This window comes from Sitophilus oryzae, unplaced genomic scaffold (genome assembly GCF_002938485.1).
Source record: "Sitophilus oryzae breed Bouriz unplaced genomic scaffold, Soryzae_2.0 scaffold_1389_pilon_pilon, whole genome shotgun sequence".
NCBI classification, from domain to species: Eukaryota; Metazoa; Arthropoda; class Insecta; order Coleoptera; family Curculionidae; genus Sitophilus; species Sitophilus oryzae.
This window is the reverse complement of record NW_022146047.1, coordinates 1,038,835-1,056,709: the sequence shown is the minus strand read 5'-3', so window position 1 is coordinate 1,056,709 and position 17,875 is coordinate 1,038,835. Positions and strand designations below refer to the sequence as shown.

At 31.7% G+C, this 17,875-nt stretch overlaps 1 protein-coding gene and 1 non-coding gene across 2 annotated transcripts in view; both read right to left on the bottom strand.

The window, feature by feature from the left end:
- LOC115875511 (protein gone early) overlaps window positions 1-17,875 on the bottom strand; it is a 130,417-nt gene that overhangs the window by 103,062 nt on the left and 9,480 nt on the right. The window contains exons 3-4 of the mRNA XM_030890986.1: window positions 14,352-14,487; window positions 12,704-12,859 (exon numbers count right to left, since the gene is read on the bottom strand). Coding sequence (XP_030746846.1) covers window positions 12,704-12,859; window positions 14,352-14,487 — 292 coding nt within the window. The remainder of the gene's footprint in view (window positions 1-12,703; window positions 12,860-14,351; window positions 14,488-17,875) is intronic.
- Window positions 4,657-4,728, bottom strand: Trnap-agg. Its single transcript has one exon. It is a non-coding gene; the product is annotated as a tRNA-Pro (tRNA).

Below are 17,875 nucleotides of genomic sequence, written 5' to 3'. Positions count from 1 at the left end.
CTTAACTTCTTTATTATTTTAAATTTTATAATGGAATAAAAATATCATGGTCGTGTTTCTTTTAATAATAAAAAGCAGTTTGGCAACGTCAGTTTTAGAAATATGCCGGCGTAGTACAACGTATTTCGAGGATGAATGGAAAATCCTAGATTCTCCTTTTGCGATGTTGCTATGCCGCCGATCAAGCTCCATATTCTTTATTTGCAGTATTATAGTATTTCATTTCTGCGTTATTTTGTGGACTTCTGTGGACATTAATTTGAAAATATGGTGCATTCATGTATTGTGTACAAGAGAGTGTATCACTTAAATCAAAATTTAACTTTTCACCGGTAAATACAAATAAGTAGGGTTAGGTATATTACTATATCCTATTCTCTGTAAATCAGAGGCGTACCTAGACATAAAAAATAGCAGATCTCTAAATTATATTTTTAGGTTTATTTTTTAAATCATATATTTATTATGTTTTTTAAATTATATATTTATTAATTAAATTATTTGTAGGAAAATGTACAAGGTACATACTAATTACCAATAAGTTAATAACAATTTCTGTTTCCCTTTTAAGAATGGGTATTAAATGTTAAAAATTAAATTTAAGTTCTATAAACCGCCTGTAATTTATAAACAACATCTATTTTCGAAGAACCGTACTTTCTTATAAGAATAAATCTAATCTAGACCTACTTGGGTTTGACAAACCATTACTTACCTTTTGTGAAAATTTTATTGGGGTGTACCAAAGATGGAATTTTGCGGCCTTACTTTTTTTGTTGCCGTTACAATTTTATACGGCTTTTGTTTTAAGTTTTGGTTGCTATAATGTAAATGGACATCTTTTGACACACATATAATTAATGTTCTTATTACATAAATTTATGACTTTCTTACATTTTATTGTATTGAAATTCTTTGCACATGCACTTTTTATTATTTATAAACAATATGAATTTTCCTTTGCAAACAAGAGAAAAAAAACTAAATATTTTTTTAAACTAAGAACCGTTTACTAAACAATCACCATTTTATTTTATATATGATTTTGTAAAATTATCGCTAGACTTTTCTGATGACTGTGTATTATAATATCAAATAATTTTGTTTAGATATACACATACCGTATGATCGAATAAAAACGGCGTCCAGTTGGCTTGGAAATGACGATCGATGGCATTTCCTATATAAATTTACATATAAAATGACAGGGTTCTTCATTTCATAACCATCGCTGACGCCGTTTTTATTCGATCATACGGTATAATATACATCTTATATTTTCAGTTCTGATTTACTGTGTTTGAAACATCCCTAAAATGAAAGATAAGGTAAATAAATGTTGAATTTTCTTACTTCTTATTCCCTCATTAATGAACAATTGTGAACTAATAAAAATTATGACACATTTTAAATTTTATTCACTGTTTTTAATTATAAAGTTTTTATTATTTTATATATAAAATATTGTGTTATTAGGTTAAAATAACTATTTTATTTTGTTATTGCTAATAGAGGGAATCTCATTCGCCGGAGACGAACAAGGTTTGAAACAAGATTGAAAAACTGTATTCATTAATACACCTAAAATTTGATATTTTATTTAATAAAATAAAGTAAAAAACGCTTATTAATTTTTTAATCGTTATTCTTATGTGAAAAGCCATCTTATAATAAAAAATTATGCCGGTTTTTATTTTATTTCGCTATCCTCCCTCCACTTATTTTTTTTACAATGCGACAAATCTGTAAGATGTAAGTTTTATTATTATTTTATTTTAATTTATTAAACAATTATTTTAATTTCCTTAAAATACTGTCGGTCGATCGGCACGCCACTGGAAATTGACCTCAAACGTCTAATCTTTGTACACAACTACATTGTTGCCATCGAGCAGATACCCCTATTTCCTTCTCTATCCATTCTCTCTTGCACTCGTTGATTTTCGCAAACCAATGTGTGATGAAGCTTTAGAGCGTTTTATGAATGGATTTGTATCTCCCGAGTTTAAATATCTTTGGATAATTCTATCTACTGTCATATACAGAGTATTTTAAATTATAAGTATTTAAATTTAATATGAAAGGACTTTAAGATTTTCAGAAAGTTTTACTTTTGATAAAGATCCTACTACACTCGTTCCTACATTTTAGCAAATTTATACTAAACAAGTGAATAATATTCACTACTAGTGATTTAATGGATAATAAAGCATAGGTACTGTTTGGTATAAAATGAAGCTTCCAAAGTACGAAATACTCTTAAGAATAAAGTGGCCAAATTTTTCATAATACGATAAAAAGTTAACTAAAAAAATTGTTTAGTAGAAAAAAAAATATCTTAAAAGCTCCGCCTACACATAAAGTTTTACCTGTCAGTCTTACCCGTTCAGTCAAAACGTATCAAATAATAATGTTTCGTAGCTACAGGAGGTTGAAGTCTTAATTTTTTTTGGATTTAGTATAATTTTCTTCCAAGTGCTTTAGGCGATTCGAACGGAAATTTTGAGGGTAAAAGTTACTATAAGTGCGACATATTTTAATGCTAAAAAAATGTCGATAAATTCGCCAGGGACCTGCAGATGGGTTATCAATAAAATATTTTTCTAAAAGAAAACAAACATGTGCTTCATTGACTTTTTTCCCTTGTAAAATTATGTAGGTTGTTTAATGCCGATTAAATGTTGTCTCTTGATATTTTGTCCATTGATTGTCCAATGTTGTCTCTTGATTTCGACCTCATTGATGAGATAAACGCAATTTTATTTGCCTTAATCTCTAAGTCTATTAGCATTAGCTACCTTTAAAACTTTTCATTTCATTAACTGAGCAAAGTGTTAAATAAGTACTCTTTGTAGTACTTATAAAGTACTCATTTCTCATAAAAAATATGAAAAAAATGTATATAAACATGGATGCGGAAATGCATTGCCTTAAAGTTACAGGATGTTAAAACTTTTAAAAAATAGGCCTTAATAATTATATTAAATACCATTAATGTTTTCATGTATTTGCTGTAGGTACAAACTGAACATCAGTGTTAAAAATTTTATTAATCTTTAATAATAAATTAAACTAAATAAATAATTTATTAATTTTATTTTTATTAATTGTGATTAATAAAACTGCGTTTATCTCATCAAGGAGATCGAAATCGACAAAATATCAAGAGACAATTTTTAATCAGCATTAAACGGTTTACACAATTTTGCGAAAAAGAATAAAAGACAGTGGCGCACATGTTAATCCATATGCACGTCCCTGATGAATCTGCCAACACTTTTTAGCATAAAAATATGTAGTACTTATAGTAACTTCTACCCTCAAAATTTCATTCGAATCACTAAAAGTACTTAGGAAAAAATTATATAATAAATCGAAAGAAAAAAAAATTTTAACCCCCTGATAGCTAGGAAACAAAGCAGAATCGGACCTATGTTGATATAAAAATATAAATTTTGTTTTCATGGGAATCTTCCCACGGGAGATGGCAAATGTTTTTTGAAACACGCTGTATAATACTATAATGGAATAATATAAATAATACTATTCTATATAAATATAATTATAACTTGTAAATAGACAACTGTCGTTGTGTTAAATTTTATTTAAAAAGAATTTTGAAAACTGATGTAGGTAAATAATTTTTCAATTCTGACTTTTAGGTCCGCAAATGCTTGAAATTTCAATATTTTTTAGCTTTTTCTTTATACTTACTTACTTCCTACAACTTTTGAAGTATTTACCTCAAATATTAAATAAAAAAAAAATACGCAACACCTTGTATAATATTATGTCAAATGTCGAAATGAGGAAGTTCATGATTTCTCTTATTCCTAAACCTATGTAGATGTAGAGTATTTAGAACCAAAAATGTCAACAGTCAGTACAAGAGAAATGGATTTGTATAGTACGACCAAAACATGTAGTAAACATCTTTTAATACATCAAGCTTAATGCATATTTCTTTTCAACGAAGAGGAAACAACATTCTAAATGAAATAATTGTAATTTACACGCTTTCTGTGTTTGGTTATGCACGAAATATTTTATATTATTTATAACAATACTATTTTAAAAAATCAAAGGCTTCCGCTTTAAAATATTTTAATTGTTTATTACAAATAGCATTTCTGCATGCGTTTCACGTTTTTGAATTAAAAAAAAAACGTGTACCTACACTTAAATATAAACTTAAATAAAACTATTAATTTATACAAAGTAAAAAAAATAATTTATAAAAAGTTATAATTAATTATTAATTAATTATAATAACTTTTATAATTTTTTTTCTGTAAACCTCGAAACAAATGAGATAATGTATTTTACTCTATCGTTGACTCACCCTGTACTCTTCAAAACTATTTAAAAAAATTATATAAACTAATTATAAGTATTGTAATAATTAATATTATATGTGGAATTGGAATTGTATTTAGTTTTTAAATTTTTAAAATATAAAATTTAAAAAAAATATATATTTTAACATTTTTTGATCTTGTATGTAGTATACCACCACACAGATACCACTAAACATTATTAGTGCGTATAAATATTTTCCTATATTTAATAACACAGCATTATTAAAATCCATAAAATAGTTACCTTCTAGACAATTTATTAAATTTAAAATAACTAAAAAAAAATAAAAAAGTTATTGGGCTCGTCCGGGATTTGAACCCGGGACCTCCCGCACCCTAAGCGGAAATCATACCCCTAGACCAACGAGCCGCTGAGAGATTCGTCTGTGAATACGATTGAAGTGTCTCGGCCGGTTCTCCTTTTACTTATGTGTATATTTAGTTGCCTATGCAATACACTACGTAGTTCATGATGGGAAAAATACATATTTACACAAAATCAAGGTATTTTTTCCGGATAAACTTTAATACAACGTCGAAAAATAAATTCCTATAAAGATTTATACAGAAAAATCTGGATATATTTGGAAAATGTAGAAAATAGTGAATTTATCTACTATCTACTATCTTTTTTTTTGATCTGACTGTTATTGAATACCTTCAATTTTGTAAAAATGCAACAGTAATTTTAATTTAATGCTTCATTTTTGTAACGTTTTAAAAACACCCCTTTATTGTGCACTAGTGCCATATAAACACTAAATTTCTAGAGAGAGAGCCGTTTTTAAAACGAGTTGATAATAATTTGATTTTGAGTCAATCAAATAGTAACTTTGGAGGACAACGCCAAATTCAAAAATTTTATATGAAAAACTCATATTTTTAACAAGTATAATTAAATATTTTTTACTACATCGACCTTATCACAATCTGTATGTCGCGTCGTTTTGATGATTGAAACCACATGGGAAAGACTCACCATACTCACGACTATCGTTTTCGTTTGGCTTTTAATCTAAAAGCGTTTTATCGTCACCGGTGCATAAAGGCAGTTCGATGTAATGAATGAATAAAACGGCAGCTAAGTGCTCAGAGCGTTATACAGAGTGGCACAATGTTTCGAAAAGGCTCCTCTAATATGAGGATTTCTATTTGAGATTTTATCATTCTATTTTTTTGGCAAATGCGAAGGCTATATTTATTTTTTTATCGCACTAGTAGAATGTAGAATGTAAAGGAGGGGGGGTTAAAAACCGCGACCTTTCAAATCTACCGGGTGCGTCTCAAAAGTGGTTCACCCTTATAACTTTTTTTTATTTTTTCAGATAAAAAAACCAGATTTGGTATGTTAGTATAAGTACAACATAAATTAGGATTGACTGGCGTGTTCAGTTGTTTTTGGTCATTTCCTGTTTCACCGCAGCAACTTTTGATTTTTAAATGGCACCCCGGTATTTTTTTTTACTTTATTCGATAGAAAATGACATTTTGAATAGAAGGTCATATTGTATGTCAACTTTTGACATTCTCGCTTAATAAAAAATCGTATTTTAAATTTCAATCTAGGGTGCCATGGCTATGTTAAAACACTAATTTTTAATCAAGGAGCCTTTAGCCTTAGGAAAAATAGATTTGATGGTATAATGTTTTAGTGTCTTGTCCTGGCCGGTTAAAAGATGCCCAAATCGTATTTTTAATCATATCTCAATTTTTTCAAATGGAACGAGGGTGACTCATTAGCATATTTGGAAAAGAATTTTTTTGTGAATAATTTGATACCACACACTTGGTATTTCGAATCAAATTTTCCTTATGAACCGCATGTTATAATTTCAAATTAACCATATGCGAAAATGTCAAAAGTTGACATACGATATATCATTCTATTCAGAGTGTCATTTTTAATCAAATAAAGTAGAAATATACCGAGGGTGTCATTTAAAAATCAAAAGTTGTAGTCATTTCCGGTGAAACAGGAAGTGACCGAAAACAAGTGAATACCGCCAATCAATCCCAATTTATGTCATAAACTAACATACCAAATCTCGTTTTTTAACCGAAAAAATAAAAAAATTATAGGGGTGAGCCATTTTTGAGACGCACCCGGTATTGTGTCATTGTATCCCCCTTTCTTGAATTGTACTTCATCATAGAATCTCAGGGTTTTGACAAAAGCCAATATCTGAGACGGTTTTATATGAGGTTATAATCAGGGGCGGGAAAGTGAAATAGCAAAAGCGGTCCCACCGTTTCCACGGAAATTTCAAATTAAATAGTTCCAGCCTCAGGCGCTAGGTGGTAGTGCAATTAATTTTTAGGTTAAGAAGTTGCTACTAGTTATTGCCAGATGGCGTTAAATCAGAATTTTTTTGTAGTTTCCATAGTTTCCAACGGCCATTATCATACTATTGTCAAATTCTCAAAAAATATTGTCGTTGTCATAGCGCCAATCATAATATTATCACATGGTTATCAAAACGTTTTTCAAACTATAATTTGTTATATGTGTTTTAATTAGACAATTCCTTTTGTTTGTGGCCCTAAAAATATAATGTAAGTCTTTTATTTTTGCCATCATTTAAGTACCTATTTATATTTACTCCATTTTTACACAAAACTTTGGGCGTATTACGTTGGTCTTGTTTTATTATAATAAACGATGTTTAAATATTTGATTTATAAATAAAAACTTTAAATAATAAATATTTACACATGTTTAGCTTTAATTTTATTTAGGGCTGTAACGAGCCCTGTTTTTAAACTTGACCGAGTACCGAGTACTCGGCTAAATGTAATGGCCGAGTACCTAGTACTCGGCTGCCGAGTAGTGGAATTGCCGAGTTTTTAATAGTCTTAACAGGGGGGTTATGCGACCTTTATCAATATATACTAATTATACTATACACCATAGCATAATAATATTATATTTTATACATAATATAAATATAAATAGATAATTTAACATTAAAGAAAGCTAGTTAAAATTCCCGGAATTCCCCGGCCTTAAACCAATGATCTTGTTTGATGTGCCTATGATTGGCGAGCGGCTGGGATTCCCCGACTACAAACCAATGACCTGGTTTGTTTTACTTATGGAGATATTGTTTTATTCTGTGGTTCCCCATGCAAACTGATATTTCTAATGTGCTGGATTCTGATTTGATTCTTTTAATGTGCGGTGGCGACGTTGATTTTGTTTTAAGCAAAACTTATATGTGTAACTAATCTAAAAGTGACAAATAATTCAAACAATTAATAATACCCTTTAAAGATATATTAAAATGAGTGACAGTGCTGTATATTATTACAATAATATTATATATATTATTACAATAATTGTAAAAATTATACTGTTAAATCTTATTTTTTACACATCACAACGATACTTGTTATTAGTATTGCTGAATTTGTGTAAAAAAATAAGATTTAATAATAAAATTTAATTATATATTTTAGAGTAAAATTCAAAAATACGCTCATTTAAACAACCCGCGCTTCGATCCATTTAAAACAAGCCCTACTCAATAGATGGCGCCATTTCTGCAGGACCATTTCTCAGTATGGCAGAGTCCATTCTTTTCCTAGCTAGGTATATTCTTTAGTTACAATGGTTGTCGTTTCGGCGCACTCAGTGATAAGGTGTTCTGGTGTTTCCCCATTTTCACCGCAGAATCTGCATTCGCCATTATTTCTTAGCTCAATCTACTGACCTATTCGGGGGGTGTCTCAAATGTGTAAAAAATGTACATATACTGCCAAAATATCATTTTATTGCGAAGCGATGCCAATGATTGCGAAGCAGACTGCCTACCTAACCTAACCTAACCTAACGGAGGTTGGCAATCATCATGGCGATTTTGATCTTATTTGCGGCTGCTCTAAATAATCAATTTGACGTCATTCCATACCATTCTCTTAGGTTCTTCAGTCAGGATGTTCGCCTTCTGCCTCGACTAAGTCCCCCTTGGATTTTTCCCTCAATAATTTTCTGGAACAATTGATATATTTCTAGAGCAAATCCACAAAGCCAAAAAACAATGATACCATGCATTTCTGAACACTGGGCCACCCTGTATTGTAGTCTAGAGCCAGGATACGGGTCCAATCGAAACAATAGACCCCGTTTATGTAACTGGCGTCGGCTTGGGAGACGATTACGATATGCCTGGACATATGTTTTTTTTTATATGGATCGAATTTTGTCAAGCATGGCAAAACCGGTGCAAACTTATTATATACCTACGTATGGTTTTCTTCTTTCTATTGTCTGAGGAAAAAGTTGTAGTCAGCCCCCTCTATTTCATTTCTCTGATTTGCATTCTAAATTCTAATCTAAATGCAGCACGGTAGTATCGGCAATACCGGGTGTTTTTCAAAAGTTTCTCATCCCTATAACTTTCTTATTTTTTCAAAAAAAAAGAGTCGGTGTCTGAGCATATGACATATGTAAATCGGATTGATTGATGTACTCGTTAATTTTTGTCACTTTCTGTTTCACCGAAAATGACCACTTCTCTTGATTTTTAAATGATACCCTCAGTATTTTTTACCCCATACACTACCCCCATACACCAGCGGATCACTTAACCAATTTGATATGGCACGAGACAAATACGCGGATAAAACTTCGTGTGTACGAGCCCTAACAACTAAATGTTCGGACAAACAAAAGTTTATTATAAACCTTTATTTTTATTAACTGAATTATTTACATTTAAGAAATACATTAAAAATATATTAAAATGTAACATTTCTAATGAGTATTTAAATAGTATAGTTTTTATAAAAATTAAAATAAACTGTAGGCCAATAAATAAACAAAAATATTGCACAATATCGTGACAACTAAATGTTCGGACACTTTAAAAAATAACTGTTCTCGTATGGCGTTACATCGACATGAACTTTTGCAACCACTGCAAGCCTGTTTGGCATTGTTTTTATTAAGGATTGACATACGCCAGAGTAAAAATTTTGCCATAATTCACTGAATATCATCGTCATCGTCAAACATCGGTTTTCTTGGGGATCGTGGCACAATTTTTGTTTTGTTTTATGCCACATGTCTCTATAACATTAAGGTCCGGACTATGCGAAGACAATGAGGGGACCTTGATGTTCATGTCCCTAAACCATTTTTAGTAGTTTTAGCCGTATGGCATGCCCCGCCATCCTATTGAAATATAAAGTTCATATCCTGGTAAAAATCTCTCGCACTTCGCACAAAACTGTTTTTCAAAATTTCTTGATGTTTTGACACATTAGTTGTGCCTTTCTACCACCTCATACCTTCCTAGACCCATTGCGGACATAAACTCTAAAAGCACAATGTCTTTAGGAAATTCCACTGTCCATCTTTCATAAAAATCATGCATGCGTGCAGATGTAATCCTTGAACTTGCAGTTTGCGATTAGAATTAACAGCGTCGGATTGGAACTTCTGATATCACAAACTACAAAAATGACATTGAGGTAAAATATTTAATTATTTCCCAATCCGACGCTAATAATTTCAATCGCAAATGGCAAGTGCACGGATTACATATGCACATGAGCCACCTTAATATCGATATAATAAATATAATCGAACACCGCTAGAGTGTCTATTTGATGATAAAGAGTGCCTTAAAGGACAGTGAAATTTCCTAAAGGCATTATGATTTGAAGGTGTATGTCCAAAATAGGCCCAGAAAAGTATGAGGTGGTAGAAGGCATAATTGATGCGTCAAAAAATCAAAGAATTTTGAAAAATATTCTTGTGTCAAGTGGGAAAGACAAAGGTCCTTGTAACCAATTGTTCTGGTAAAGACCAGGACAATAATTTTATATTTCAACAGGATGGCGGGGCATGCCATACGGCTAAAACTACTAAAAAATGGTTTAGGGACATGAACATCAAGGTTCCCTCATGGCCTTTGCACAGTCCGGACCTTAATGTTATCGCGACATGTGGCATAAAACAAAACAAAAATTGTACAACGATCCCCAATAAACCGTTGCCCATTTGACGATGATATTAAGTGAATTATCGCAAAATTTTTACTCTGGCGTATGTCAATCATTAATAAAAACAATGCCAAACAGGCTTGCAGTGGTTGCAAAAGTTCATGCCGATGTAAAGCCACATTAGAACAGTTATTTTTTTAAAGTGTCCGAACATTTAGTTGTCACGATATTGTGCAATCTTTTCCTTTATTTATTGGCCTACAGTTTATTTTAATGTTTATAGAAACTAAACTATTTAAATACTCATTAGAAATGTTAGATTTTAATATATTTTTAATATATTTCTTAAATGTAAATAATTCAGTTAATTAAAATAAAGGTTTTTAATAAATTTTTGTTTGTCCGAACATTTAGTTGTTAGGGCTCGTATGTGGCAAACCGAGCCCGAATTGGGCCGTACAGTATCGCCCACAGATGAAATCACAGGTTTAAACTTTTAAACCCGTCAAATTATATTTGGCTCTGTTTTGCGATGCGTATCAAGTCTTCAAACTTAGTACTTAGTTGAGTTTTGAATTTTGAATTTGGATCAAAAAATTAAAAATAATGCCTGCCGACTTACGTTATTTGTCCAAAGAATGTTTAACAGAATTCGTAAACATTTACCAAAGCTATCCATGTTTGTGGCAAGTAAAATGCAAAGAGTACATGAACAAAAATTTAAAAAACACAGCATATGAGAGGTTGGTTGATTATTGTAGGAAAACAATACCCGAAGCTAATCGGGAGTTTGTTTCAAAAAAAGCTATAGCGCGTCTTCTACGATTGTTATTCATTTTTACAACTCACTGAGTACAAATATGCCGAGTAAATCGAAGACCACTGATTAAATTTTTGAGGACTTCCAAAAGATCGCGAGCCAGATCAAATATGTTATAAAACGTCGAATTTTGTCCCATTAACAACACGATTTAATCAGGCAAATCTAATCAAGAATTTAGAATTTTTTAGAGCCAAATTCGAGCTCAAAAATGACAAGGGTTTTGGTATGTACCGAGCCTAGTTCGCCGACACAATTCGGACGGATCAAATCGGTCCAACTTATAATGTGTTGTGTGTATAAACTGTTAATGTATGGGAGGCTTTTCACTTTATTTGATAGAAATTGACATTCTGAATAGAATGACATACCATATATGCCAACTTTTGACTTTGCGCTTTAAAGAAAAACGTATTTTAAATTTCAATCTAGAGTACAATGACTGTGTTCATAACGATAATTTGACTCGAAATCTACTAAGTATGTGACACTAAGTTATTCGTAAAAAATGCTTTTTTTCAAATATGTTAATGAGCCACCCTCGTTCCATTTGAAAAAAATGTGTTATGATTCAAAATACGATTTGTGCATCTTTTAAACGGCCAGGAAAAGTCACAGAAAGCATTCGACGATCAAATCAATTTTTTCAAGACCTTGATTTAAAATTTAGTGGGTTTAAAGCTACATTCAGAACCTCGCAATTAGTGGAAATTAGTGGTTTTAATAGAATATCCTAGCAACAGCTAGCTGTAATCAGTTATATCCTTAGAGAAAGCTTAAAATTTAGCTTATAAAACAATAAACTTTTGATTTCTAACCAAATTTAATCTTGACAGATGATAATCAAAATCCCAAATGACATTCCTCGCACATTTTGAAGTATATTTAGTGGAAAAGCTAAAAGTTTGTTAACTTTTTCCACTAATTGAGAATTCCTACCACTAATTTTAACGTTCTGAATGCTTACATTCAAATTAAAGAAACAAACTTCTACGCTAATTGAAACCATTAATTTATTCCACTAATTGCAAGGTTCGGAATGAAGCTTAACACATCCATGGCACCAGTGTTGCCAACTTCCTGAAATCGAATTTCTCACAAAGATGGTCAAAATTTCCCGTTTTTTCTAAAAATTCCCAGGACTCATCCAATCCAATATAGTGTCGTCAACACAATACAAATATTATGTTTTTTTTAACTAAGTATAAAAATTTTTCAAACAAATTTCGAAATGTACTTTTAAATTTATGCAAAAAAAAGTAATTTATTAACTTTATGCAAAGCTTTAGGAAATTGTGCTTTAGGTGTGTTCTTGGGATCGATATACAGGGTGAGTCTCAAATAAGTGCAAATATTTTTAGGGGCAGTATATTTCATCTTCAGAAACACGATTATGAGTTTTTTTTCGCAAAAAAAAATTTGGAATTTTTACCGGACGTATAGAAATCCTACCTGACAGATAAAATGTTATATCTACACTGGGCTAAGACAGAAGACGGTTTTTTCAAGACGATAAAACTCTTTGTGTAGACGAAGCTTAAAATAATAAAAATTACAAATAAGACGGTCAAAAACTTACCCAACTCAGTAATCATACTAACAAGAGGAGCCTCGTTACTGTAGAAGGTACCAACGTCCAAGCAGGATTCGTAAAAGAACTTCATTTTCCACTCGATACTTCCAGTTGATACGGGCAACTTTAGAGTAGCAATGAGATCTCTAATTCGTTCAGATTCTGCAAGTACAGAAAAAAAATATTTCTAAATTTGTATTCATTTTCTTGTAAGTTGAAAAAATTGACTAGAAAATTTTTATGATGACATTTTACGATGCCTCTTAATAATGGCACACCCTTTACATTAATAAATGTGTATTATTGTTATTGTACTAAACTTGGTAGGTGTAATCTACATACGTAAGGGAAACGAGCTTTCATCTGAGAATAATATATTTTCCAAAAATAAATTATTCCGATCGGCTCTTTCTCTTACAGCCTCGCAAAACTCCAGACGTCTGTTACAATCTGCGGGAAAAATTTCTTGCGTGGTACTGATTTTGTAGGACTTATATCCATGCTTTTTTAAAACCCTGCGCACCGTTCGAGCATTGCAACCAACTTGTTCGGCTATATTTCGGCTTGAACAAAGTTCGCTTGTTTCGACCGCGGCACAAATATTAATTTCCTTGTCGGGAATCACCTTCTCTGCGCCTTCCTTATTGTCGTCACAATTTCTACACGCCGCAATGCAGCCTGTTTGTTCAAATTTATGGACAATGTTGCGTATAGTTGTGGCACAAGGCGATCTTGAAAGGTGGACACAAAACGCCCAATGACCTCTTCCACACTTGAGGAAATGTAAAACCATTTAACGATATGCACCTTCTCTTCGGTCGTATAAATAGCCATTTTTGAAACACTTAACATACACACCGAAACAGCTAGGCGAAAAGAATGATGCAAAAATAGTTTGGATCTCAGGTGATCTATTTCCTTTCCCCACCCTTTCATCTACATAAAGGTGCGTATTCACTATCCGAACGAACGAATGCTACTATCCAACAAGCGAACGTCCAGTCTTGTTCGCGCGGTTCTATAATTCTCATTCGTTTGCGAACGTCTCGGATATACCGACTGAAAACGGATGATGGAACAAACCGAATGGCGAACGGCCGCATGCATTCGGTTTGCTGTCCAAATATACAGAATTTCATTCCTTTCCTTTGTTCTTTCGGATAGTGAATACGAACCTTAACATAAAGCACCGCCCCTCTCAATGCGTACTCCCACCATGCTTATGCTTTACCTTGGCCACACCCGTAAATACCGGCAACACTGTATCCGTCGCACCGGCCCATCACCGGCCCCTTTTGATGCTGTCTCTCTGTCTGTCAATCGGTCATTTATATTATTCTCTGTCTTACACGTTAAAATCCAGACCACACTTCTGAATTGTCCCGATGTGCATATAAAATGCTAATGTTTATCTGTGTGTCGTCTCTACTGAAGTAACGACTTGCTCTAGACAGTTGCTTTTTACTACAAGATAGCTAATTGGCTCTTCTAAAAATTGTCATCGCCGGATTTTTTGTTTTTAATTTAATTAAAAAATTTAATTAAATAAAAAATAATAATAAATAATAAGTATTTTTTTCCTGATGTCGGGACGGATGCGCCAGGCTTCAACTAGTTTAATGATAAGGAAATAAAAATAAACGATTGTGCCTACCTTTCACTACCAGCCGCTCTTTTTGACTCCATATGGCTCTATCCAAAGGTCTAGTACTGTTTTTAGACCACGTAGAACAAAAAGCGCCCCAAAGATTGGTGCATGGTGATACGGAACTGTTGAGATCTTCTTGAATCTGAATCAAATAAAAGGCAATCTATTAGAACATGCCGATCAAAGAAATGCAGTTTAGACTTCTTTTATACAGGGTGAGTCTTAAATAAGTGCAAATATTTTCAGGGGTGGTATATTTCGACCCCAGGAACACGTCTAAGAGGTTTTTTTCGCTGAAAAAATATGTTGAAAATCGTGCATTTTCTTTTAAATTTCCCTGTATATTTTTCGAAAACTTTTTAGAACTGCCTGTTCGCCGCAAATTTTCCCACGGTATAATTTCTTCATCTCTGATATTACCATAGTTACGGCAATCAAAGGGATGCAATTACAGAAAAAATCCGGTGGCTCTCAAAATTAAAAAAAAATCAATTTTTTTTTAATTTTCAAACTTAAATAACTCGGTTATTTTGGACTTATTTGAAAAACGGTAAAGAGAAAATATGTTTCTTTTGTCGATATCTACCAGCCCTGAAAATATTTGCACTTATTTAAGACTCACCCTGTATAGTTACAACTATCTACCACAAAAAAAATCATTAATTTAAATGACTTTAATTTCACAGTGCAAGTTTTGCATTTGGCTATTTTGGACACTGTTACACTTGTTTGTAATATTATTGCTCCGATCACATTTGGGGCGTACTTTAATTACGTCTAATTACGTTAATCTAGGGATGTTCGGTCCTAAGATTTCAGTACCGGTAACCGGTACCACGAAGTACCGGTTCTCACCAAAATTATCAAAATGTCGTTTTTCCTCGTATAATTTGCAGATAGGAACTATCAGTTTTAATTTAGAAAGAGATACTAAAAAGTCAAATGATCTAGCTACAAATTTCTTAAAAAATCATCAAAATCGGTCCACTAGTAAACAATATACAGGATGGCACACCTCATTCACCTCGGTTGATTATACGAAAACGGAAAGATGTAGAAACAAAATATTTTATGGGCATATATGTGGGGAGGCAATGTGCACAATTTAGAATCATTTTTTAATATAGGTACAGGGTGTTTCAGAACTAAGATTCATACCAAAGTTATATTTTTTTATGGAACACCCGGTATTCTATTTCATTTTTAAATTCTTGGGCTCAAAAAAGGCATTTATTATAAATGTTAAATATGTTTAAAATCTTTGGTTTTTGAGATATATAAAGATATTTAAATATGCATACTGCAATAGAATAGATTATTAACACCCTGTACATTACTTTTCTCAGAATTAACTCTTGTGCTGAGTTTAAAGGCAGAGAAATAAACTTTACTGAAAAATGTTATTGCTTCCTTAAATTTATACAGGGGTACCAAGAATTGTTGCCAATCTATTTTAAGGATTTATTTTGTATAAAAACTTCATTAATTCAAATGCAAGACTCTGTATTTTTTAAAGTAAATCGAAGCAGATTCAAATGCTCTTTCAAACTATATTAGGATTACCCTATACCTATCTAGCTCAGCTTCTGAATAAATAGAAAGTTCATATAAATCAAAGTTCAAAATAAATCAAAGAACTACTTTAAAATAATAAATACATATTTAATAAATATTATTTATTAAACTATTGTAGGTAAATTAAATAAAGGCAAACTGAGATAAACTTAAATAAAGTCCATAAACTTATTTCGATTTTGAAAATACCTACTAACTGCCACTAGAAACTTGCCATGAAGACACTAGGCCTCTTGGTTGCCATTTTATTGAAAAATTGCTCTTTACTCAAAATCTGATCTGGATAGATATAGGAAACCCTAATATAGTTTGAAAGAGCATTTGAGTCTACTTCGATTTATTTTAAAAAATACTGGTGTTGCATTTGAAATAACGAAGTTTTTATGTAATATAATAATAATAATAGCTCCCGCATATAGCCTTGGGTGTAGCAAGATACAGCTTGCCATGCTAGAGCCGTTCGGTATACAGGGAAGGTAATGTGGCTAGCACTACGCTTCAACCGCCTATTATTACCTCAGAATTGTGAATCCCAAGTACTCATTTAAGGCTGAGCCAACCTAGAACCTAGGTACCCAATCTACTTTTATTTTAATAAAAATAGTCGGCTAATGAAATGCCTGGTGTAGGATTCGAACCTACTACCTTGAGATTGGCAGACGAAAACCTGTACGCCACCGAGCACCTTTTTATGTAATATAAATATTTAAAATAGACCAGCAATTTTTGATACCCCTGTATATATTAAACGATGCAATCAAATTTTTCAGTAAAGTTTATATCTTTGGCTTAAAAGTAAGCACAAGAATTAATTCTTAAAAGAAATGTACAGAGTGTTGACAATATTTTTTATTATAGCATGCATTTTGAAATATCCTCGGAAGTATCTTCAAATATCTCAAAAACCAAAGCTTGTAAACATATTTAACTCTTATAATAAATGCCTTATTTTGTTCCCGAGGATCCAAATATGATATAAAATACCGGGTGTTCCATAAGAAAAATTATAACTTTCGTGTGGATCTTAGTTCTGATATACCCTGTACATTTCAAAATAATTTTAAATTGTGCACATTGCCTTCCCACATATACTCATAAAATATTTTGTTTCTACGTCTTTCCGTTTGCGTATAATCAACCGAGGCGAATGAGGCGCGCCACCCTGTATAAAACTTTAAAATACAACAAAATTTTAAGGCGCCCGTTTTTCGTGCCAGTGTGTATATATAAATTAAACATTATGTATAGACAATTTTTGATATTCAAAAATTTTCAATAAACAAAAAACATTCGCATTGCATGAAATAAATATTTTATATGTTGAAGCAGCTGAAGTGACAAAACTGCCATTGCAATTTACACGAAATCGATTCTATTTATTTTCGAAGCTGTAACAGAAGGAAAAAAATCGAAATTTCGAAAATCAATTAATGTCGAAATATATGAGTCTGTCTTGTTAAACAAATCCAAAGAATAACAAACCGGCCTTTGAAAATATGACCGTTCTTATTTCCCTGTCATGTAACAGATGAAATGTATCGAGGAAAATGTAAAGTGGAAATTATTTTTAACTGCGCTTTGAGTGGCTCGGCTCATTTAGGAGATTTCCTTGATATGCGATTTAAGTTATGAAAGACGTCAAAACTTAACGGTTTGGATAAGGATGTTTGAAAGAAAAATCTAAACATATGGAAAAGACACTCGAAAAAGAAATTATGGTTGTTAACGAGATTTTCAGATTTCAATCGAATCTACAATGAATATTAATATTTATGTTTTAAAGTAATCTAATAAGAATCTATAAAAAAAATATAAATATTCAAACATTACTGTACAAAACTTTATTAACTTTATCATTACTGAACAAAAAGATTATAAGGAAGGAGTATAATATAATAATGCTATCTATGTATTAATCCACTAGAAATGGAATCGACATCATCGGTTTTTTAACA